This window comes from Eretmochelys imbricata, chromosome 12, assembly GCF_965152235.1.
Source record: "Eretmochelys imbricata isolate rEreImb1 chromosome 12, rEreImb1.hap1, whole genome shotgun sequence".
In the NCBI taxonomy this organism is placed as follows: Eukaryota; Metazoa; Chordata; order Testudines; family Cheloniidae; genus Eretmochelys; species Eretmochelys imbricata.
The window spans coordinates 34,433,704-34,460,029 of NC_135583.1; the positions used below are offsets into that span (position 1 = coordinate 34,433,704).

Consider the following 26,326-nt stretch of genomic DNA (forward strand, 5'->3'; position numbering starts at 1 on the left):
ACATGTGGGTACCAGTGACATAGAGAAAGGCAGGAGATTGGTCCTGGAGGCCAAATTGAGGCTGCTAGGTAAGAGATTAAAGTCCAGAACCTCAATGGTAGCATTCTCCGTAATGCTTCTCCTTCCATGTACAGGACCAATTAGACAGGCAGACCTACAGAGTTTCAATGCATGGATGAGACAATGGTGATGGGAGGAGGGATTTATTTATTTATATTAGGAACTGGGGAATTTTTTGGGAAAGGAGGACACTGTTCTGTACATTCTGAGGGTATCTTCTGAGGCTACATCATACAGTCACTTGCAAAGCTTGCCCCTCAGCACCCATTATCTTTGGAGAGGGGCTGACATAATTTCCCCTCTCTCAACTCATCAGTGGGACACCACTGGCCGGTTCTTCACAACTGGCATCCACACAAGGGCAACAAATAGGACAACTTCCTGCCCATCACTCTCCAGCATCCTGGAAGACTCTTCTTGAGAGGGAGATGCATGTGCATACCTCATCATTAAGGAGCAATGGGACTGAGAAAGAGTTCTGAGACTAGGCCTCTCCAGTCATTGGTCCACTAGTGAGAACATGATTTGCAGAACATCACTATATGGTATCTTGTCTACAGCTGTGCAAAAAATGATTTTTTTCCATTTGTTGGCTGAACCAAAATATTGAAAGAAAATATGTCATTTTTTGATTGACTCAAAATGAAAACTTTCCAGTTTACTTGGTAAAACCAAAAAAGGGAAACAAAAAATAAGTTTTGGGTCAGACATTTAGTTTGATCCAAAATAAAATATTTTGTTCTATTTGAGGTATTTTGAACTGCTTGTTTTTATTAAAAACCAGAGGAAAGACCATTTCCAGAACACCAGGAGGAGGTGGTGGCCCCTTTAGTTCAGAGGATAGACCACTCACTAGGGATCTGAGACACCTGGGTTCAAGTCCCCCCTCCGCCTGGTTTGGAGTAGGGTTTTGAATTTGGAATCATTGTGAACAGCAGCAGAACAGCTTCAAAAGGAGAGACTGAGAAAGGCTCACCCCAGAATAGTTCAGGATAGTGCCCTAACCACTGCAATGTAAAAAATTGGAGTGAGGGGGATTATTCAGCAAATCCATGTCAAATTAACAAATAGTTCTGATCAACTCAAAGCTCAGAAGCCTGAGTACTAAAGAGTTTTAAAACCCTTCTCTCATTTAAGTATTGCATTTTTTATTTTCCTATTTTTTCTTTCATCTGTTATTAGCTGGAAGACATCCTAGACTCTAATTTCTTTATTTTCATGGTGTGAAAATGAAAAAGTGATTATATGCAAGCATGTGGGTGTGACCACCTGTGGTGGGCCTGACACTGCACCGGCCCTTTGTGGCACGGGCAGGGTGGGGTGTCAGAACCTCGCCACTCCCAAATTCACGTGTCCGCCTCTCTGTGCGCAGCCAGTTGTGGCTTAATGGCCTCCTTCCACCCAATCGCCCCTTGGTCAGGTTAGTGCGGCCTAGTGGCCGGAGTCCAGGTTACTTGCCCCAAGTGTCAGGGCAGTGTGGCCCAATGGCAAGGGTCCATATAAATCACTCCCAGCATTGGAGCAGTGCAGCCTAATGGCCAGAGTCCATACAATCCTCTTCGCAAGTGGGGTAGTGTGGCCTAGTGACTGGCATCCATGTAACTCTCCCCAAGTGTCAGGGCAGTGTGGCCCAATGGCCAACATCCATATAATCCCCCTCTCAGACAGGGTAGCATGGCCTAGCGGCCAGATTCCATAGGATTCACACGGTGTGGTGCAGGGGAATGGTAGGGGGACCCGGGCCCATCCTCTCCACTGGGTCCTAATCCAGGGCCCTGGTAGTGGCAAGCTCCCCTTGCCATCAGCTCGGTGGGGATCTGCCATAACATGCCGAGTTTCTGTGCGGCTCTAATGCCATTTGCCTCTAAAGTTCCCCAGATCACTTCCTACCATAAACACCGGGTTCTCCGCTTTGGGGGGTCCTCCGGGCTGTTCCTCTCCAGTGACGAACTCCGTCTGGGCATCAGGGTGCGCCCTGGCTTGGCTGGCCTCTGGATCCTGGTGTGCAGGCTGTCCCTCTTCAGGAGCTGGTGGTACACCTCCTTCCCCTCCTGCAGTCAGCCCAGACTGAGCAGCTCTGCAGGCTTTTATACGGGCTCTCCAGTTGAAGCATGCCCAGCAGAGCCTCAGGGGCATGGCTTCCTCTGCTAGGAGGGAAGGGTTAACCCCTGCGGTACCAGTCTGGGGCCACTCTGCCCCGTCCCACCACCCATGAAAGCCACCTGGGGAAGATGCCATGTTTGGTTTAGATACACTTGTCTGCTGCAGGGTAGACACATGTGCCTGTTGTTACCAACCTAGAAATCAGTAGCCCGAGGAGAAGTAAACTGACAGACTAAATAGCAGGTGAAATTCTTTATTGGTTTTCCTGAGCTGATGCTGGATTACAGCTTAGTGATGCTCACACATGGAACCAGAGGAGCTTTATGCATTCTTGTCACATAGTCTACACTGGTAACCACGTTATATTGTTTGTCCACCTTCTCTTTAGGAAGCACTGTGATGCGCATGATGGCCTTTGATGCTGATGACCCTGGTACAGACAATGCTCTTTTGAGGTATAATATCCTTAAGCAGACTCCTGACAAACCATCTCCAAATATGTTCTTCATTGATCCAGAGAAAGGAGACATTGTCACAGTGGTATCACCTGCATTGTTGGACCGTGAGGTAAGTGAATAATTTATCTATGTAAATATATATACTGTCCTTCCATCCATGTGGGCCTCTTCAACATAGCAGCTGAGCATACTTGTTGATAGTATTTTTATGTTACATGAACAGAGGCTCAGAAATGTTCAGATGTTGAAATTTGCTCAATGAAGCACTGTATTGTAGAGCTTTCCATTTGATGTTGGTGTCAGAGTTTGTATACCATGCCCATCATTTGCGAATCTGGTACCACAGGGTTGATAGACAATGCATTTGGCATTGGATTCGGAGGAATTTTTCATTGCATAACACTGGACATAAAATCACTGGAATGAATAAACTTTTAGAACTTGAAACAGCAGTTGTCTGCTGGTTTGGAACAAAAGGCAGACATGATTTCCTAGCTGACCTTTTATGAAATTGTGCTGGGTGTTAGTCTGGCTCTTTAAATACCCACTGGTCTTAAAGGGAGTTTCCTGGCCTGTGGGGATAAAGTTAATTGAGTAATGCTTAGTTCTTATAATCAAAAAACAAAAACCAGTCCCTTCCTGCAAGCCAGAAGGAATTTTAAAGAGCCAGACTGTCTCTACATTTGTTGGTAAAGGAGAGCAATTCAGCAATTATATATATATATTTGGAATGTGTAACTGACGTTTAACATTGTGAAAGTCCAGATTTTTCGGGCAGCTACATCACTTGGAGCAACTCCACTGACAACCCTTTTTTCTGGTATTGCTGAGAGTAGAATCCTCTGTCCCGCAGAAGCAAATGCTAATATTTGCAAAAGTTTCCTTTTTAACCACGGGGTCTCCAGTTCAAAACCTTGTTATTGTTTTCTGAAGTCAGGCTCTGCATTTTTTATTCCTAATACGTAAACAACCTCAAGATAAAACCAATTTACTGGAAATTGAAAAATCAATGGAAGGTGATGAACAACCCTACCTTGCCTAGTATGCGCCAAAGGTCAGTGGTAATACATGAAATAATGATGCTATTTACATACAAGAAATCTATCTGAGATTGAACTGTTATTGCTACTGCACAGTGTGTGCTGAAAGCAAGACTTGATCTCCCCAGGATTTCCTATTAACTGCTGATTTGATACTTTTGTGTGGAAAGTAGGGTGGCATCATTTAATCTCGCCAAAATTGCAAAAGTGGTTTTTGTTGCTACTGCTTGTGTTGAAAGCATTATACAGCTATAATTGGAACTGTGCAGACCTTTAGCACTGAAACCCAGTGTTATCTGGGTTCAAATGTGTGCTATAATTAACTTTTAGCTGAGAATACGGGCTAACCCAGGTCCCTTCCATTTCTACCATACCAGGCTCTCCCTCTCTCGCAGGCTCTGACCCCCAGTGACTTGCCTTCATGTGTCTTTTGGGGCGACACAGTGGCCTGCAATCTCGCCTTTCTTCCAGAGTCTTCCTGGCAGTAAACTAGCCCACTTACCCATCATGCCACCTGGCACTTTTGTAGTCATCCAGCAGTTCTGCTGCTCCTATCCAGCATCTTCTAGGGACCAATAAGTGGGCCCGCTGCCTCCCCTGAGCCTGGATTCACTTCATCAGAGGAACTTGGGAGCCTGACTGCAATCCATTCATAGGCAAAGGCTTGTAATAGCCCTGGAAAATTAGGTTCAGGAGAGGTACTATCTTCCTATGTATTTATACAGCACCTAACACAGTGGGGTCCCCATCCTGAGTGCTGGTGGCCTTTAGGCACTATCATAATACAAATAATTATAAGTGGGCATGGTTATGCCAACTCTTCCCCTTCTATAATGTCAAGTCACAGTAAAAGGAACTCCTATCTCTCATCACAATACTATTTTAGGGTGTCTCAGGCTCCAGACTGGGGGATTAGCAGAGGCCCAGGGTGAGACTGGAGTAGCATATCTCAGTTCCACTGCTGCTTAATAATGAGGCATACACATGCATTTCGCTCCCAGGAAGTCTTCCAGGATGCTGGAGAGGGATGGGCAGGAAGCTGTCCTATTTGCTGCCCCTATGTGGTGCTAGCTGTGAATAGGGTGACCAGATAGTGAGTGTGAAAAATCGGGACTGGGTGGAAGGCAGGGGGGTATAATAGGTGCCTATATAAGACAAAGCCCTGAATATTGGGACTGTCCCTATAAAATTGGGACATCTGGTCACTTTAGTTGTGAAGAATGGGTCAAAGATCCCCGCACTCATGATTTGAGGGAGAGGAAATTGAGCCCGCCCCTCTCCAAAGATTATGGGTGCTGAGAGGCAGGGTTTGCAAGTGACTATATGATGTAGTCTCAGAAGATAACCCCAGAATGTACAGAAGGAAGTCCTGCAGGGAAGTTTCTTGTTGAAACTGACACACAGTGTCCAAGCTTGCACAGCCTCCAAGTTTCAGGTGAACCATGAAACCAGACAAATTGAGCCAGCTGTTTCTGACCATCAAAATTACAGCAGTTTCATGTGAGCCCTAGTTGCAGTCAGCCCAATCGGTCTTATTTACCAGTCCTTTTTTATTACTGTATATTTTCTCTTGAAACACAAAAACAATTGCCAATCAAGCGGGTATTATCCTTAGTTATTCTGTGTACGTTCACTGAATAACAAGGGAACCAACTGAGGAAACTGTGGCTATGTTTAAGGTGAAACATATCAGGTAGGCTAAACATGGAAGGCCAAAAAAATCTGGCTCTTATTATTCAAATGTGAATGCACTGGAAGTTGATATGAATGCTTTTAAAGCAACTGTGTTAAAGTGATAATCAAAGTTAGTCCATGTTTTCTAGCTCTTTTATTCATTTTAGTCATTCAGTAGCTGCAGATGCTTATGTGAAGCCTTCCCCTTGACTTGAGCTAAATTGACAGAATGTAAATTGCTACTTTTTTATTTCAAGTTTAGTTTCTTTCATGTTTGTGTATCATAGGGAAGCTGCAAATATTGCCCAAGAGGGAGTATTGAGATGGAGAGGTACAAGGCATCTGGCAGTTTTTGATTTCCCTTTTGAACATAAGCAGCAACCCATATTATTTCTTCATGCTTTTATATTTTAAGAAGAGCTGCTCTGAGACAGCTCAGGGAGTCGTTTCTATGCAGAAATTCAAGATCTAGGTACTAACCCCCAACCAACCAAAATCATCAGAGCTAGGTAGCTCAGACTTTACACATGAGTAAACACACCCAGGTGAAGGACTGGTTGTTCCGAATGGAAAGACAAATGTTGAGGTTATTGTTTTTAATGAGATTAAGACCAACCCTCCCTCCCCCCCTCCGCCCACATATATTTGGTAACTCTCTAGGAAGTAAAAGAAATATTTAAAGGGACATTTATTTGACTAAAAAAAATATATGTAACTTGCTTTTTGTGAGCCTCAACCTACCATCTGCTCCTCCCACGCAATTGAGCAGTTTTTATGTCTAACCACACTTGCCTCTAAATGAAGACCAGTTAAGATAAATTCCTAAGAACCTTCAGAATCTTGATTCCTTGGACTGCCTTTAAATACCTTACAACTGGAAAACCTGCCCTTATATTAGAGTGTGAACAAAGGTAGGTGAGAAGGAACATTAAGTGTCCTCTTCTGAAGATGAGCAATTCTGGGATCAGTTATCAGGAAGAATTTGTTCAGTCACATTATCGTTGTCAAGTGTGCAGTAGCCACAGTGTTCCCTTCTTCCGCTACCTGGGGGGAAAGGAGATCTGAAGCCACTGTGAGCCGAGTTTTCCTGCACTACCTGTCTGCTTTTAGAACACCAGGCTGGCTACAAAGGTGCTGACTCCGTGGGTGCTTCAGGGCTGAGCACCTGTGGAACAAAAATTAGCGTGTGCTTAGCACCCGCTGGCAGTCAAGCTTCCCCTCCCCCCACCGCCTCCCCACAACTGTTCCATGGCATGTAGAATGCACTGGGAGGCAGGGAGTAGGTGGGGATGGGGTGCGCTCAGGGGAGAGAGTGAGATGAGGCGGGGCAGGGTGGAGTGGGGGTGGGAAGAGGGAGGGGAGATGGAGCTTGAGGGAAGGTGTGGAATGGGGGAGGGAAGAGGCAGGGTGCGGGCTTGGAGGAAGAGGTGGAGTGCTGGCGGGTCTGCGGGGTAGTGGGGGAGTTGAGTACCCCCCCGGATAGAGAGGAAGTCTACATCTATGGTAGCCTCAATCTTCAGAAAATATTGAAAATATGACACAATAGTAACTAAATATTGTAGTATTAAACAGTATCATATGCCAGAATTTAGGGCCAGATCAAACTCCTGTAGTAGTTGATGGGAGTTTTTCCCATTGACTTCAGTGTGAGTTGGACTGGGCTCCTGCCTAGTTTGCCTAAATACTGTTTGTCAGATAATTTTTTTCTGTTTTGTATTAGGGGGAGTTAGAATATAGCAGTATAACACCCCCGCCACTAAGTTCAGGCCTGGATAGGTACTAGAGCTGGGGATTTATTTTTGAGAAATAGTTTATTTGCCAAAAAACGCAGTTTCAGCTCAGCCAAATCTATTTGTGAATTCATGTCAAATTCCGCCAATAGATTCATGTCCCCAGCCTCTCCCACAAAGGATTTTTTAAAAAAGTCAAAACCTTTCCTTCTGACATTTTTTAAAGGAAACATTTTAACTTTTCATTTTTAAATGAGGTTTCGGTTAGAAATGTAGGTAGATTTATTTAAAAACCAGAGATAAGCTCTCAAAAATGAAACACAATGTTTTGTCTCAGGTAGAAAAAAATGATGAGTTTAAAGCATTTTTTTTAATGATGAGAAAAAATAATTTTCCATTTCTGGGTGGCACTAAAAAAATGTTTTCAGATTATTTGGTTTGACCACTGATCTGAAAAAACCCCCTGTGATTCACTCATCTGTAATGTGAACTGCAGTGAAATTCTAACTGCAAAGTTCAAAGCAGATTAGGACCCAAAGTTTCAGCTTGGACCTGTTTCTGTAACACATGGCCACGTGCAAAAAATAATGATAGAAAAGGTTATTTTCTTCAGTTTACAGGGAAAATGACAATAAGGCATATATAGTAAGCTGAAAGGTCCAATCTGGCAAACAGCTGAGCACTTTAAACTCCCATTCACTTTTGGGGATGGGAGTTGAAGGTGCTTAGCAACTCAGAGGAAGTGTTCAGCAATTTCAAAAATGATTATGCCCTAAATCTATCAACATTTATATTATTTATGTATTTTTGAGTTTCCAAATTGTTTCCAAAAGTGCATGTTCCTCAGAGTTTGCAGCAAACTCTAATAATTTATGGAAGAAGATCCATTTTCATTTTAAGAAGGCATGTAAGGACATATTTTTGAAGATTTATGTTCATTTTTTTCTCGTGGGACTGGAGCATCCTTGAATGTGCCAGAGATGAAGATTGAAGAGCATAAGGGGGCAAATTATACCTCCAAACATCCACTGGAGAAGACATTTTGATTCATAGATTCAGAGCAGAAAGATGCCCTGTACCAAAGTGTGCAGTCTAAATAGAACATAGCAGAATTTCACCTAAAAAAATAATCTGATGTTGTGTAAATGGTCTGCAGTTTTGTATTTTAGGGGACAAAAAATCCATTTCAAAGTGACACTTGCCTGCAGTGAGCAAGAAATAATGCTTCTTATGTGAATACTAGAAAAGGCAGCTGTACTTTCATAGAATCAAGTTCTCTTAAACCTCTTTGATAGAGCACTAATCATTTTTATCCATTACCCACTGTGCTCTTTTGCAAGTGTTACAGAATCAGCTTTGTGGAGGAAAATATCAGTTCTTGTCTGAATTGAGGGGTATATAGAAGCTAGTGCTACCTCTCTCCAAGTAAAATGCTGTTCACTCTACTCCTAATATGGTTTGATGAATAAATAATTTGCTTTTTGTTCCTCCTAGGAACTGCTGCATTTAATTTGCAATATAGTTAAAATAGTTTGAAATATCTACAAAATGCTGTAGTATATAGAATCATAAAAATGTAGGGCTGGGAGGGACCTTGAGAGGTCATCAAATCCAGGTCTTGTGCTAAGGTAGGACCAAGTTAACTGAGAATATCCCTGACAGGTGTTTGTCCAAGCTGTTCTTAAAAACCTCCAACGATGGGGATTCTGCCATCTCCCTAGGAAGTTTATTCTTATTCCAGAACTTAGCTACCCATATAGTTAGAAAGTTTTCCCTAATATCTAACCTAAATCTCCCTGGCTGCAGATTAAGCCTATTACTTCTTGTCCTACCTTCAGGAGACATGGAGTACAATTGATCCCCATACTCTTTATAAGAGCCCTTAAACATATTTGAAGACTACTATCTTTTCTCAAGACTTAATGTACCCAGATGTTTTAGCCTTTGCTCATAGGTCAGGTTTTCTAAACCTTTTATCATTTTTGTGCTGTCTTCTGGACTCCAGTTTTGTCCATATCTTTCTTAAAATGTGGCACCCAGAACTGGATACAGAACTCCATCTGAGACCTCACCAGTGCTGACTGGAGCAGGACAATTACTGAAGTGAGCTGTAGCTCACGAAAGTTCATGCTCAAATAAATTGGTTAGTCTCTAAGGTGCCACAAGTACTCCTTTTCTTTTTATGTCTTACATATGACACTCCTGTTAATACACCCCAGAATATTAGGTTTTTTTGCAACTGCATCTGATTGTTGACTCATATTAAATTTCTGATCCTCTATACCCTCCAGATCCCCTTCAGCAGTACTACCATCTAATCATTTATTTTCCGTTTTGTAGTTGCACACTTGATTTTTTTTCCTTCGTGCGTGTAGCACTTAGCACTTATTTATATTGAATTTCATCTTGTTGATTTCGGACCAATTCTCTGATTTGTCAAAGTTGTTTTGAATTCCAATCCTGTCCTCCCAAAGTGTTTGCATCCCCACCCAACTTGGTATTATCTGCAGATTTTATAAGTGTACTCTCCACTCCATTATCCAAGTCGTTAATGAAAATATTTAATAGAACCAGACAGAGGACTCTTGCAGCACCTGCGAGATAGACCCTCCCAATTTGACAGCCAACAATTGACAACTACTCTTTGAGTGCGGTCTTTCAACCAGTTTTGCGCCCACTGTTTAGTAATTTCATCTAGACCACATTTCCCTAGTTTTCTTATGAGAATGTCATGTAGGAGTATATCAAAAGATACAGCACATCTAGCACCCCTCCCCCCAGCATCCACTAAGCCAGTAACCCTGTCAAAAGAAGGAAATTAGATTGGTTTGGCATGATTTGTTTTTGACAAATCCATGCTGGCTATTCCTTATAACGTTATTATCTTTCAGGAGCTTACAAATTGCTTGTATAATAATTTGTTCCAGTATCTGTCCAGGTATCAAAGTTAAGCTGACTGGTCTAATATTCCCTGGGTCCTCTTTGCTCTCCTTTTTAGAGATAGGTATTATGTTCTGTTATATTACACTATATATTTAAAGGAGTCATCTGTAAAGAAAATCAATGCAGATATATGACACTGGACCAAGTTCAGCAAAGTTAAGTTTCTTGTACTCTGGAAATTCACCTCCAGGGCACCCTGGCTAGCCACTACATATTTCCAACAAGTGCCCCCCACATTGTCAACTGTGCTGACCTAGTACTGCCCACTCCTCCAGTGTCACTGAGGTTGCATCTGCTGTGTATCCCGGCACCCTGGTCCCTCATTCTGTACCTGCTACCTGTGAGCTAAAGAATTTATGCCTTCAGGTTGCATAAATATGGGGTGACTCCAGCCCACTGTGTTGCTATTCAGTTTGACTTTTTGTGAAGTGGAGTCAATCGCCATGTCATCTAGTATTGTTTCTTCTTACTGATTGCATGACTGAAACATCTGAAACAAGAGAAGGATGAATGATGGCTAACTAGTGAATACTCTTGCTTATGCATGAGTTGGTGGATATTCATACTCAGAGAAGCTATTACCCAAGAAGTCATGCAAACCAAATGTTCGTGCATATTCTACAGTACCAAGATGTGTAAGCATGCTTGGAAGGACTAACCATTTGGACAAATGTTGGCATGCATGACTTTTGAAATATTCAGCCAGCTCTTTTTCTGACCGTGAATCATTAAATCATTCGTTGATAATACTTTGCCATTCTAAAGGGCAACAGTACATAATACAAAGCTTTTGCTTTATTTTACTGACCACATTTTCAAGTGGACACTACCCTCTGTACTCTTCTCCTTCTTTTTTGGCAATATGCATCTTTAAGCAGTCCATACACTTCTTACTTTCTCGTTCTAAATGTTGAACTGACAGCATGCTCTCATTTTTAATGAAAAAAATTACTGGTTTCAGCAAATGTATTTCACACTTGAACTTTGTATTATACTCTAGAATATTCATATTTACAATAATTTTAGGGAAAACTATAACTTGAATTAGATTCAGCTCTGAATTAGAATCATTGTATCATTTTATCTTATCTACAGCTTGAAAGTCCCACCCTCCCTTTATTTTGTTTGCAAGATAGTAAATATTACAGCTGGATCTCATTTCCTAAGCTCCATTTTTTTAAATAAAAACACTGCATTATCTGTCAATCTAAAAAGATAGAGACCCAGGAGCCCCTCACTTTACCGAGAGGATTTACCAACTGCTGGATTCTTTCTATAGCCCAGAAGGGATGGACATTAATATATGACTGGCTAGAGGGCTGAGTCACAGAAGAGACAGACCACCATGGGACCAGAGCAGCTGTCAACAGGGGGAGCCAGGAAAAAAAAGAACCTTACATGCCCTGTCCAATCACTGAGTGGCACCTGCAGCGAGTGATCTCCTTCCCCCGCCAAGAGAGGCTGTTCAACAAAATAAAACTCTAAATGATATCCTCTCTCTCAAAAGGGACGTTGATAGGTTTTGATTGTTTGTCCTATATAATCACTCAAGTGCTTCATGCCTTGTTTTGATGCCTTTCCCCGTGTATACCCCAACCAATAAATGTTCCTTCTTTAGTATGTTTGCCATGAAACCAAGCAAACTGAGGCTTCCGGATACCAAACCCCGCACCCTGCTTGGCTGTTTAATGTTGTGCAGTGACAGGATCATGTTAACTCCTTTGACTTTTTGGGCCCATTATTCCACTGAAATTAATACAATGCCCTTTGTGGCTTCTCAATCCTATTGCTTGTTGGTGTAACAGAACTAGCCACTGGACTCTATGCACTAGCAGAGGGTGCAACTGGATTTAGCAGCCAGACACCTGGCTTATTCTATGAATCTGCCACTGAAAATTTTGGTGGGATTATTATAAACACCTTATTTATTGTTTCAAGAGAGCCATTTTTCACAGAGGGCTTTTAATGTTTACATAGGCACAGAGCTAATATTTCTTGTATTTTGTTTTTAATAAAGTAACTGTAGCCCCAAAAGAGAATACATTTCAGCTATCAGCATTTATTCAGAATATACAGACAGCTGCTATCATGCTTAGAGTAGCTCTCTGTCAGCGCCTTGCAGATAACTGGGTTTTTATCTTTCAGCAATACATCAGTGGCAGAGAAACTTGCTTTATTTAGACAAGCATCATGTCCAGAGAGGTTGCAAACTATCTGCGGCAAGTGGTGCCCAACAAGCCAGACCCATCCCATGCTAGTAAGCACGTTAATAGCCACTTATACAGCACACCAGGACAGGTGGCTTGAAAAATGAAGGGTTTCAGAGTAGCAGCCATGTTAGTCTGCGTCTGATGAAGTGAGCTGTAGCTCACGAAAGCTCATGCTCAAATAAATTCGTTAGTCTCTAAGGTGCCACAAGTCCTCCTGTTCTTTTTGAAAAATGAACTCACTGTGCTACTGGGAAAATTTGAAACTACACCAAAGACATGGGTCACTGGAGAAGCTGGAATCCTTTTAAGATGATGTTCGGTGCCATATCACTTGCTCAGGGTCTTCGTCTCTTAGTTTCTGCTGTGTATAGCAGATGAAACTTGTGCATTAGAGAAATGGAAAGAGTCAGTGAAGTAGCATGGAAGAACATACTGAGGTCTAGGATAGACACATAAGTACTTTCTTCTTCCTGGCATGTCAGAGACCCAGAGAAATGAGGGAAGGGGAAAACAGATTTCTTTCCTTGCCCCTGGAATGTCTGTCTGAGAGTTAGGAAGAGATGGCAGACAAGCAGACAATTGGCCCCAGGAGAGATTTATTTCAACATCATAATAAAATGTAGAGAGAGAGAAGGAAATGGTCTTGTGAATGCCATTAAACTCTTGGCTTTTGAGAGTTCTCCGGTACTAGTCTCAATCCTCAAAAAGTCCAGCTATTCTGCAGCTTGTGGAGTGTCTTTGTTTGTTTTACAGGAACTCAGTGATATTCAGTGGAATACGCAAGGTAGGTGGACTATTAAGAGCCTGACTCTCCATTGCCTTGAATGCTTGTGCAGTCATTTGCCTTTATGCAAATTGAATATGAAGTGGGTATAAAATGCTACCTTCTGTCTGAGAGACTGATTTGGGAGGGGTAAACAACTACAGAAAATTCAAGGCAATGGAGAATCAGGCTGTAGGGGCCAAATGTTTAGTTGCAAACGAGTGTGTGGTGTTAGGAATGAGAGTACAAAGGAGTACTTTCTTCTTTACAGACACTGGGACTAATAAACCACTGGTCCTGTCCCTGATGTACATTTACACCAGTTGCCAGTGGGTGCATGGGACTGGCAGGATGACAAACATCCACTACATGTTTCATGGTCCTGCCCCCATACCAGCAGTCAAGAGGTGGTTGGTAGAAATCAATAAGACAGCTCTATGCCATCCAAGGATTCTCCTAATAAAAGTTCCTAGTGACCAGTCATGTTGGTTCATAGCTCCATTGGAGCAGCCAGATGCAGGCTTATCGCAGTCTAGTATCTGGCTCTAGCATTGATGTAGATGAACTTTTTAATTTAAAAAAGGAAGCTAATATCTGTGCTCACCTGTTGCATTTTGCTCATCTGTAATGATCGTACATGTTGTTGTTGTTGCTTTTAAAGGAATCCATTCAGCAATTTATTATGCTTTGTGATTTTGATATTGTATTCTGTATCCAGAAACAGTGAGTGTCCTTGAGATAGAACAGCCATTTATGATGCTCCTGGTGTGTTATATTGTTCAGCCATCAAATATTTTAATGGAATAGAAAATTTACTTCCTATTAATGTCAGTCTTTTTAAATATATGTACAGAATGACTATTAAGCTACCTGTTGGAGTATGTGAAACTAAAAAGGATGACTATAACATAAAAGGTTTGGAAGAGGTTTGCCAGTTTATGGTCATACAAATTAGTTTTTTTTTTTCCATGAAGAATTTCTGCAATGGGAACCCTTATTATTCCCCTTATGATATGATACCCCTTATGTTTTGACCCATCCCCTTTACTTTTCTACCCCTCTGGGAAAAGTTTCTTTGGCAATATGAGTATAGGCTTACACATTTTCTTATCAGAAACACAATGGCAAACAGACTTGGTACACAAAGTATTGACAGCTTTTTTTTTTTTTTTTTTGTATTGCTTTATATAGAGACCAGTTCAGGAAAGCATTTAAGCATCTGCTTAACTTTAAGTATGTGCTTAAATATGCCATCACTAAACTCAGAACAGCCCACTTCTAAGGTAGTTAAGTGTCAATTTACAAAGGGGGAAACGAGGCACAGAGAGATTAAGGCCTAGACCTCAAAGGTCTAATGCCTATTGGAGTTAGATGCCTAAATACCTTTGAGAATCTGGGTTTAAGTGATTTTACCAAAGGCCACACAGGAAATTTGTTGAGAGAGCTAGGAATATAATCCAGATCTCCTGACTCCCCACCCTGGGCTTCAAAACCTTAGAAAATACTTCCTCTCCTTCCCCACACTAGTATTTCAAAAGACTACTAAAACATATATATATTTCTTGGCTACATGATAACTACGGGGTTACATGAAAGGGGAGGGGAAGATAATAGCTATATACAAAGTATTTGAAGGATGTGGACACCAAGTATGAAGCAGAATCATTTAGGCAGGTCCAGCCAGAGGTGCTGGAACAAGAGATGCTGGGGTGCTTCCACATACCCCAGGCTTGAAGTGGTTTCCATCATATCCAGGGATTACAGTTTGTTTCAATGGCTATCAGCACCCCCACAATAAAATATGTTCCAGCAACCCTGGGTCCAGCTGAATATTGGAAAGCTTCCTATTAGAGCTGCGTGAATAATGGATTTGCTGGCAATTAAAAAAATTTGGGTCAAAGGTTTTTTCTCCAAATTTTTGACAAATCAAAAAGTGAAGAGAAATATTTTGGGTCAAATGAAATATTTAATTTCATCAGTATCTAAATTAGAACTTTAGATTCGGCCCATTTTCAAACATTAGTTTTATTGTTTTTTCCAAATAAAACTAAAGAAAATATTGAAACACAAAGTCATTTAAAGTGGAAAAACAAACATTTCACGTAGAAAATATCAAAACAAAGCTTTCTGTTTGTTTTTTTTTCATATTTTTGTCCATTTTCACACTTCAGCAAAATGGACATGAATTCAGAAAATGTTTAGGTGACATTGAATCTGCATTTTTCACACACACACAAAAAAAGTTAGGCCAAAAATGTTTGGCCAGCTCTGTTCCCAATATTTGATATCTACTAGATATCTATTATCTAAAAGCGAGAGATGGATGTAAGGCATCAGGTCCATCATCCTGGCTAGTGCTCTTGCAGATCTCCTTCCCAGGAGTTCAGAAGGTAGGTCCATTCATCTTCACTGTCTGCTGCCTACTGAGCTGGCTTTTTCTTCTTTTGGTGGTTGGGTTGGGCTGCATGGGCCCAGAGCAGCTGCTTATAACCCTTTCCTTACTGGTGTGGGGTTTGTATACCCAGAAGGAAAGGGTTAGTTTCCAAAATGTGATGGTTACTTCCCCTGCTTTTTTGACAGACAGACAGACACCAGGGAGTGAAGAGATAGGATACTAACGGTGGGGGAAATATAAGCTTTTGTTGATGTTCTCACAATTCTGGGCAGCAGAACAGTCACATATGTATGCGGTCAGCTGGCAGGTTGGCCATTGCAGCTGTTGCTCTGGGTTCTGGCTTGCTTTCCCAGGCTAGGACATCATCTGGCTGGTCTGAGCCATCTCCCTTACCAGTCTCTCTCAGGCTGGGAAGAGCTGGATGGGCCATCTCATCTGCCATGTTGGTGCCATGTGGTATAGTTGACCTCAGGATAAGATGAAAAGCAGAGAGAAACAGAGGACAGGAGGAAAAATAGTGTGGAAAGGAACACACAAGAGAAGGGAAGACACAGTCAGTCTCACATATCTCCAGCTGCAGTCTCCACTGGTGTGGCAGTGATGGCCAGGCACCCCCTTCTTATGCTGAGGTCTGGATGTCACAATGATGTAATGACTCTCAAGGTTCACAAGTGGAGGACAAAGTCCCTGGAGCAAAATGGGGGACTGAAGGCCTTCCCCCCGTCCTTCAGGAATCCCTCCATCAGCACACACTCCCCTTCAAGTCTCTTTTTTTAAGGACCCCAAAATGGGGTGATAGGAGGAATAGTCCATCCTCTTATTACTTTGTCCACCCATTCGGCCTAATTTCCAACACACCAAGTTTAGTCCATTGACTTTCAGTCATACATTCTTTTCTGTTTACCAAGTATGACCTCAACACAGTCCTTGATTTATATCAGTAAGCCTTTTGGTTTGGATTAATTCAGTCTTTCTGTCTCCCTTTTGTAACTTTTCCCATCAGCATTTGTTTTTGTAGGTTATTGTGACACGTTATGAACTTCCATTCACTTCTTACAGCTGAACTCAAATTAGGATGAATTTGTAGATCCAGTTATTACAACAGGAGCTTGCACCCCCTGCATGTATGATGACCCACTCAGGGCTTCGCCTGAGGGGAGGGTTGGATGGGCAAAAGAAAGGAAGATTCCACAAGATCCACACGTCTCCTTCCTCAGATACGGGGAATTCAGCCACATGGGCTATTTTGACTGCTAGGATAGAGTAGGCCTCTGTGCATCAGCCCCAATGCAGCCTATGATCTGAGAGAAGGATTGATCCCACTCCTTCCTCTGCAGAGATTCCTGTTCCCAGACATGTTTCTTGGGCTGGGCAAGATGAGGTACCTCTTATTGCACTGTATAGAGTCCAAGATGCGTTGAAAGGAAAGGAATAGGAAGTCTGGCCATCTACATGCTCTTAATTACATCATTGAGGCTCCCATGCACCTAGGGAGAAAAGAGAAGCTTTGAAGAGTTCTGTGTGCTTCAGGGAGACCAATTTAGCCTTCGATTGGCATGTAACTAGAAACAGTTGGCACAGAATGCCCTTCAGTCCTTCCAAGCACTAATATTAAGAACTTAAAGTTAATGGGTCTCCCTGAAAATGCTGAAAAGTGGTGGTTAGAGTATTGTAACTGTTGTCTACCTGTTTAGTTCAGTCACTTGCTGTACTGCAAGGAGAATTTCAGCTGAAAAAAAATGTGAGAGTTCTTTCCTATTCTCAATGCCGGTAAAAGCCTGAAAAGGGAAGCAAGACTTTGAAATCCTTTTGTTTACTGGGTGAAAATCACTTTGGCATTTGCCCTGATTACTCACCTGCCCACTTCAGAAGAAAGAACAAATGCACTTATATCAGGGAACAATATTATAAATTCTATATATAGAATTCTATATATTCTATTCTATTCTAAATTCTATAAATTCTATTCACAATCTTTTGTAATGGTGAAGATCTGTGAAGATCTGTCTGATTCTCATGATGAGATGGCAGTGGACATGGGCTTATCACATTTTGGACTTTCTTGAAAATGCTTCAGGTCCTCCTCTGTTTGGACTAATTGCCTGTGGAGTTAGATTGGGACATTCAAAGAGGCCTAACAGAGTAAAACACCCATTTTTCATTAAACGTCAAAAGGGGCCTAAGTGAGTTTCATTAAACTCACTTAGGCTCCTTTTAAAATCCCAGGTCTCTGGCTGGTTTTGTGTGTGTATGTTGGGTGGGGGAGGGGGGACAGCTAAGTCATCCATGAAGCACATTTCCTTTTCCACAGACCAACCAGTCTTCAGAAAATCCACTCCCAGACACTAACTGGCAAGACTTGGCTGGACTCGAGATACAATCTAAATAGAAAACCACATATTCTCTGAGAGTGATAGCTGATTATTTGACAGTGCCTGGTGATCTGAAATAGTCTCTCCTCCAATTATATGAGTGATGGATAATTGCCACAGTGTTGAAATGAGGTCAAAGTACTGCCAGCCCACTGAACCCCAAACACCCCATAGACTTGCAATTTAACATACACGTTACAGATCACCGAAGATGTTTATACAATATAACCTATTTAAGCACTGTACAAAACACAGAGAAAGGCATGGTCCTTGATCCAAGGAACTTACAATCCAAATAAAATATATATACAACAATGATATTTATGCAATCTACTTATTTTTTCAATGCTTCTCCCTTCCATTTTCTATAAGGAAGGACTGGACATCATGTGTTTGGCCACTCCTAAAGGCTATTGGCCATTGGTATACTTGCCTTCCACTTGGAAGAAAGACAGGACTGTATCAGTAACAAAGTTCCTAATATTTTTTGTAGTCCTGAAGATGCCATTGAGTGCCACCCTCAAAGGGATTTAGGAGTCAGCATAGTACGATTGGAATCCCCTATATAGGCATCTCCTCTGATGTCTTGTAGGCTATTAGTTGTATGTGATCTTTTCACCAGTTTGTATCTATGTAAATTCTTGTTTGGGATAGGAATATTGGGAGTAATTCTGAGACCAGTTTCTGCATAGCTAATGCGTTGTAAAAGAAGAATTCTATGTGGTGTACATGCAGTGATTATAAGCCTAGGGCAACACTTTCCTAATATTATGCAATGGAGTAGAAAAATAAACAACGTATAAAGTTGTAGTTGGTTTGTAAATTGATGATCTCCGAGGAATATTAATATATGAAGTTTCCTGCCCTTCAAGAGTGTCCTTGGAACCTAGAAGGAAATCATTTGGTGACTATAGAGTTTCAAGGACTGAAATTATAAGCATGAGGAACATGGCCATCAATAGATAATGCTAAAAAAGCTGTTACCATGCTTCTTTGTAACAGAACACTAAGTAGGGTGCAGCATGCTCAATGCATTGAGCTTTGTGTTGCTTCTTCATATAGTCATAAAAAAGGGAATCCCTGTGAAAGTATTTAGTCGGCCTACTCTTCTGTGCATCTGTAAGCTTTCCCTATCCAGAGCAGTATCTGACCATGCATTTTTACTGTCCCAAGGGCAGACTAATATGTAGAGTATACCCCGCCCCCATGTTGACCCACACAGAACGTACACAGCCAAAAGAGGATATGCTTCTGCAAGTATGAAGAGTCATTACTCCACCTCAGAATAGTTCAGAATGTGCTCTTGAGGGGGGATTTGGCTTGTGCTGTCAGGACTCAGTTCACCGAAGCGTCATCCTCTTGATGACTTTCCATGTACTTTTCCATGACTTCCCTTTAAATAGTTGAAAACACAATAAAAATATGTTGTGTTCATGTCTGGTACTGTCATCTTAAGGGAGTGATCGAGTCAGTGCCATGAAAAATAATTTCATGCTGCATCCCTGCGTAAGATAAACTCCCAATGGGAAGTTAAAAAGAAAGTGTTATTCCTTCATTTGTGTTCACTGCTAATAAGAAAAAAAAGAAGCTGGACACAAAAACCTGTTATAGCCCTGCTTCTAAATTAACACGGTAATACCAAGGGAATTTATTCTGATTTCACACTGATTCTGCAGTGATGTAACCCCCATTAATTTTAGTAGACTTTCTTTTGACTCATACAAGTATAACTGAGATAAGCCCTTCATTCTTAACACATCCTGTTGTGACTTGTATTTTTTAGGGTTCTCATAACAATGCCACAAAGACAATCTAAAATATTCCTTAAAAGATTTCCTCTTAAAGTCCAACCAAGAAATTCCTCTTCAACTCTGAATACTGCACAATTGTACCTGTCCGATGTGCTGGAATACTTAATCACAATGACATGGGTTAAGAAAGGAATGGTGACAGCCTTTGCTCTGAATTTAATTGAGCTCTGTTGGTTTATGTAAGAACCTTCACGTAGCATCTTTTTCATTTAATAATGTCAACATCTAGAAGCACCAAGATTCTTTGCTGTTGAAGCACACAAAACATATTCAAAGGAAAAAACCTCTTTGGAGAGTATGGGATAGTTTGGATTCCTCTTTTACCTGTTTTTTATACTTGATAAATCAATAAAAAGAAAGTCTGAGAAGGGGTATATATAAATAATACAATATGTATTTTACTTAAATATACCCTGTAAATCTTACTTTAATAAAATATTCAGAGATATTTGTCACAAATAACTGTCCCTTTGGAGAGAATTAGATAGAGATAAATTGTTGGATTAAAACCTCATGAACATAAACCAATGCGGGATGACAATCAAATTCTCCCCCTTCTGGCTCTTGGACCAATGAATTTCTCAGAATATATCAAATCGACTAGGGAATTATTTATAACACATTAATGCAACATTTTGCTTACTTCAGTACTTGTCACTGTCACATGCAAGGCAAAGTGAAGAGCTTTGGAGTCTTAATTAAAATGGGACTGCAAAACTCAAACTCTTCTTGGTTTGGAATTGTTGGACTTATTTTTTAAATAAGTCCAACAATTCCAAACCATAATTTGCATACATAGAGATTTTAAAAGCTTAAAACTTTAAACAATAAAATGAACAAGCCAACAGTAGCATAACTATACAGGTGACCATTGAAGTGTGAAAACAACTATCCTTACCACTGAGAGGCTGGTGTTTTCTCTATATAAATATTGTGTTGTGTTTTGATGCGTGTGTCAATATTTTGTACATGATTGATTTTTCAACCCTCTGGAAGCTCTCAGAGTGGTATCTCAGTGGTCAAGATCTAGCTATTTATGCATGTAATTCGGTTTTCTGATTACATTTTATAGTATACTTCTGGAGCCTTTATATTTTACCTGGATTGCAGGTTGGAGAGTATGTATCTTTTTTATTAGGATCTCAGTTTTATTCAATAGAAACTCATATGGCAGGAATCCCCCTTCCAGGAAACTGTACATTTAAATCCCTTAGGACCATATATAAAGTAACTCTTACAGGTCCATGAATGGCTATTAGCCAAGAGGGCCAGGGATGCAACCCCATGCTCTGGGTGTCCCTAGAATCTGATTACCAGAAGCTCGGAGTAGATGCCAGGGTATGGATTACTTGATGATTTTCTGTTCTGTTCATTCCCTTGGAAGCACCTGGCATTGGCCACTATCGGAAGACAGGATACTGGGCTAGATGGACCATTTGTCTGAACCAGTATGGCCATTAAAACCAGTATGGCCGTTCTTATGTCCAGGAAGATATTTTTTACCTAGAAAAGTGTTTTGTAGAATATAAAATTAGGGCCAAATTGCACCATCATTTTAAAAGCTGAAATCCCTGTTGAAATGAATGGTACACTAATGTCACAATTTATGCATGTACTTTTCTCCTAATGTGCACCCCATAATGACTGTATGGTACCGCTTCACACTACTGACCTAATTACATGATAATGGTCCAAATCCTGTTCTGATTGAGACCTTGTTCACCCCATTGAGTTTAACTTTCCTTTATGGAAACTTTCACTTTCCTTTATGGAAAGTAATTTAGGATATTGATCTGCATGAAGTTTGTACATATATTAGATTATCTTTAATAGTCCAGGCTACATCTTCACCCCAGTGATGAAAGGTGGTATACTGGGTCATGTTTCCCCAATGAAAATCTGGAGTAACTCCATTAACAATAATAAAGTTGCTCCAGATATACACCAGTGCAACAGAAATCTGGAGATCAGAATTTGTTGTCGATAGTTGCTGTAGTTAAATGGGGTGGGGGTAAGAAATTTTATTCTGGATGTATGGCAATTTAATAAACATCTGTCATGTATATTTAAAACTGCCATTTCAGGATTCTAATTATAACATCTCAAAATAAACCCTTCTCAAAAGAGAATTGAAGTGACAGTTCAGGCACTGAAGAAAATGAAACATGACGTTGCTCGTTCTCCTTTCGTCCTAGAGCTAAAATTTAAATTAATTTTCTTCTTCTGACAGAAAGTATTTTAATTGGAAATTATTTTTGATTGCAGTTTTCAGAGAGGATTTGGATTCTTCTATGTGTGTGTACAGACGTTGTTTAGTGCCTTCACAATATTGTAGTAAATTAATCATTTGCAGAAATTTTAAATAGTTGACAGCTGCACTGGCAATTTTAAGGAAGGCTAAACAATTAAAAGAATAGAGGTAAAACACTAATGGTTTTTCCCCCATAACTCAGCACCTTAAGATATACCTCATGTTTAGCTCATTGTTATGGGTACTTGTCATAAATATAAAGGGAAGGGTAACCACCTTTCTGTATACAGAACTATAAAATCCCTCCTGGCCAGAGGCAAAACCCTTTCACCTGTAAAGGGTTAAGAAGCTAAGATAACCTTGCTGGCACCTGACCAAAATGATCAATGAGGAGACAAGTTACTTTCAAAGCTGGAGATGGGGGTGGGGAAACAAAAGCTCTGTCTGTCCATGTGATGTTTTTGCTGGGAACAGATCAGGAATGCTCTTCAGAACTTCTGTTAAATTAGTAAGTAATCTAGCTAGAAATGCGTTAGGTTTCCTTTTGTTAAATGGCTGGTAAAATAGGTTGTGCTGAATGGAATGTATATTCCTGTTTTTGTGTCCTTTTGTAACTTAAGGTTTTGCCTAGAGGGATTCTCTTTGTTTTGAATCTAATTACCCTGTAAGGTATTTACCATCCTGATTTTACAGAGGTGATTCTTTTACTTTTTCTTTAATTAAAATTCTGCTTTTAAGAACCTGATTGCTTTTTTATTGTTCTTAAGATCCAAGCGTTTGGGTCTATGTTCACCTATGCAAATTGGTGAGGATTTTTATCAAGCCTTCCCCAGGAAAGGGGGTGTAGGGCTTGGGGGGATATTTTGTGGGGAAGACGTCTCCAAGTGGGCTCTTTCCCTGTTCTTTGTTTAACACGCTTGGCAGCATAGGGTTCAAGGACAAGGCAAAGTTTGTATTTTGACGAAATTTTTAACCTAAGCTGGTAAGAATAAGCTTAGGGGGTCTTTCATGCAGGTCCCCACATCTGTACCCTAGAGTTCAGAGTGGGGAAGGAACCTTGACATGTACCTAATTGTGAAAAAACAAAAGATATGACATCAGGAGTAAGTAGACGGCAGGAGTTTAGATGTACTTGCCATTATAATTTAGGGCTATTGTGAAATTCTTTACTGTATGATTCAGTGAGTGTGCATCTATGTAGCTCCTCCCCTGAAAAGCTTTGAGAAAAGTTGGGGAGCCGAATTCTGAACTGCTGCATAACCTCATGTACATTTCATTACCTTACCCTCACTAAGACTCCTTTGGACCTATTCACCCATTCCACAAATGTGTAAGGGAGTCTAAATTACAATCTGGAGAGCTAAACGAAGATATTAATTAAAGTAACCCCCAATCTAATCTAATTTACACCTTCCAGGCCTTCTGCCTGGGAATTTCTCCCACTGAGAGCTTAATCAAAAAGCCTATTGAGGTCAACGAAATCTTTCCATTAACTTCAAATGGCTTTGGATCAGGGACTGAGACATCTGTACACATCATTAGAAAGGGTGCAAGTAGCTCTATATGAATCAAAATGAGTGAATGTGCACAGCCATCACCTGACAACCAACCTGTTGAAGCTACCAGAAGGGCAATACTAGGAAGCCAGCCAGTCAGCAGAGCAGTAGACAGTATAGAGTAGACAGGAGAGTAACAAGAGGCTCCCATAAAATGGACAAGAACAAAGGGAGGATTTAGACTGGGACTTGGCATTTGAAAAGGGGAGAAAAATCATCTGCAGGGGGAAGAGTTGTCCTGATATTTTCACTCTGCTTTTCATTGATAAAGTAGTATTGGATTTAGCAATAGAGATCCTGTTATCTATATTATTTTCATTTTCCTGGGTTTCACTGAAAACAGTGTTGAAAACCTGGTCACAGTTCTCAGTTAGAAGGATTTTCAAGTGACTTTGTAGCACAAGTCCCACTGAAGGGCAACATGACTTTTGCTCCCAAGTCACTTAGATGCCTTTAAGACCCTTACTAAACGGGGGAGGCAAAATAGTGGTAGATGATGTAGAAAAAGCTGAAGTACTCAATGCTTTTTTTGCCTCAGTCTTCACAGACAAGGTCAGCTCCCAGACTGCTGCACTGGGCAACACAGTATGGGGAAGAGGTGAGCAGCTCTCAGTGGTGAAAGAACAGGTTAAGGACTATTTAGAAAACCTGGACATACACAAGTCCATGGGTCCAGATCTAATACATCCAAGGGTGCTGAGGGAGTTGGCTGATGTGATTGCAGAGCCATTGGCCATTATCTTTGAAAATTCATGGTGACTGGGGGAGGTCCCAGATGACTGGAAAAAGGCAAATATAGTGCTCATATTTTAAAAAGGGAAGAAAGAGAACGGGGAACTACAGACCAGTCAGCCTCACTTCAGTCCCCGGCAAAATCATGGAGCAGGAAACCATTTTGAAGCACTTGGAGGATAGGAAGGTGATCAGGAGCATTCAACATGGATTCACCAAGGGCAAGTCATGCCTGACCAACCTGATTGCCTTCTATGATGAGATAACTGGCACTATGGATATGGAGAAAGTGGTGGATGTGATATATCTTGACTTTAGCAAAGCTTTTGATATGGTCTCCCACAGTATTCTTGCCAGCACATTTAAAAAATATGGATTAGATGAATGGACTGTAAGGTGGATAGAAAGCTGGCTAGATTGTTGGCTCAACGGGTAGTGATCAAAGGCTCGATGTCTAGTTAGCAGCCGGTATCAAGCAGAGTGCCCTAGGGGTCGGTCATGGGGCCGGTTTTGTTCAACATCTTCATTAATGATCTGGATGATGGAATTAATTGCACCCTCAGCCAGTTCTCAGATGACACTAAGCTGGGGGGAGAGGTAGATATGATGGAGAGTAGGGATAGGGTCCAGAGTGTCCTAGACAAATTGGAGGATTGGGACAAAAGAAATCTGATGAGGTTCAACAAGGACAAGTGCAGAGTCCTGGGGAGGGTGAATCCATGCACAACTACAGGCTGGGGACCAACTGGTTAAGCAGCAGTTCTGCAGAAAAGGACCTGGGGATTACAGTGGAAGAGAAGCTGGATATGAGTCAGCAGTGTGCCCTTGTTGCCAAGAAGTCCAATGACACATTGGTCTGTATTAATAGGAGCATTGCCAGCAGATCGAGGGAAGTAATTATTCTCCTCTACTTGGCACTGGTGAGGCCATATCTGGAGTAATGCATCCAGTTTTGGTCCCGTTCTCCCCCCCCCCGCCCCACTACAGAAAGGATGTGGACAAATTGGAGAGTGTCCAGCAGAGGGCAACAAAAATGATTAAGGGGCTGGGGCACATGACTTACAAGGAGAGGCTGAGGGAACTGGGGTTATTTAGTCTACAGAAGATAAGAGTGATGGGAGATTTGATAGCAGTCTTCAAATACCTGAAGGGGGGTTCCAAAGAGAATGGAGCTCAGCTGTTCTCAGTGGTGGCAGATGACCAAACAAGGAGCAATGGTCTCAAATTGCAGTGGGGGATGTCTAGGTTGGATATTAGGAACACTATTTCACTCGGAGGGTGGTGAAGCACTGGAATGGGTTACCTAGGGAGGTGGTGGAATCTCCATCCTTAGAGGTTTTTAAGGCCCCGCTTGACAAAGCCCTGTCTGGGATGATTTAGTGGGTGTTGGCCCTGCTTTAAGCAGGGGATTGAACTAGATGACCTCCTGAGGTCTCCTAATATTCTATGATTCTGTGAAACTGCTGGGTCCTCAGCCCTCTTGAAAACTAAGACACTTAGTTCCTAATCTTTCAAAAACTTTCTAGATTCCGAGGCCAGAAGGGACCAATGTGATCAGCTGATCTGACCTCCCTTATACCACAGACCATAGAACTTCCCCAAAATAATTCCTAGATCATATCTTTGAGAGAAACGTCCAGTCTTCATTTAAAAATTATCGGTGATGGAGAATCCACCACAACCCTTGCTAAATTGTTCCAGTGGTTTATTACAGTCACTATTAAAAATGTATGCCTTGTTTGCAGTCTAAATTTTTCTAGCTACAACTTCTAGCCAGTGGATTGTGTTATACTTTATCTGTTAGATTGAAGAGCCCATTATGAAATATTTGTTCCCTGTGTAGATACTTATAGACTGTAATCAAGCCACACCTTTATCTTCTCTTCATTAAGCTAAATTGATTGATCTCCTTGAGTCTGTCACTATAAGGCATAGTTCTAATTTTTTAATCATTCTCATGGCTCCCCTCTGAACCCTCTCCAACTTATCAACATCCTTCCTGAACTGTGGGCACCAGAACTGGACACAGTATTCCAGCAGTGGTTGCATCAGTGCCAAATACAGAGGTAAAATAACCTCTCTACTCCTACTTGAGATTCCACTATTTATGCATCAAAGGCTTTCATTCTCCCTCTTGAACACAGCATCACACTGGCAAATCACGTTCAGCTGATTATCCGCCCCACCTTCATTTGTGCTTAACTTTACTACCATGTGCTTAACTACCA

General features: G+C 41.2%; 1 protein-coding gene across 1 annotated transcript in view; it reads left to right on the plus strand.

Annotated features, from left to right (window-relative positions):
• CDH13 (cadherin 13) overlaps positions 1-26,326 on the plus strand; it is a 620,546-nt gene that overhangs the window by 404,793 nt on the left and 189,427 nt on the right. Inside the window, exon 7 of the mRNA XM_077831429.1 lies at positions 2,552-2,730. Coding sequence (XP_077687555.1) covers positions 2,552-2,730 — 179 coding nt within the window. The remainder of the gene's footprint in view (positions 1-2,551; positions 2,731-26,326) is intronic.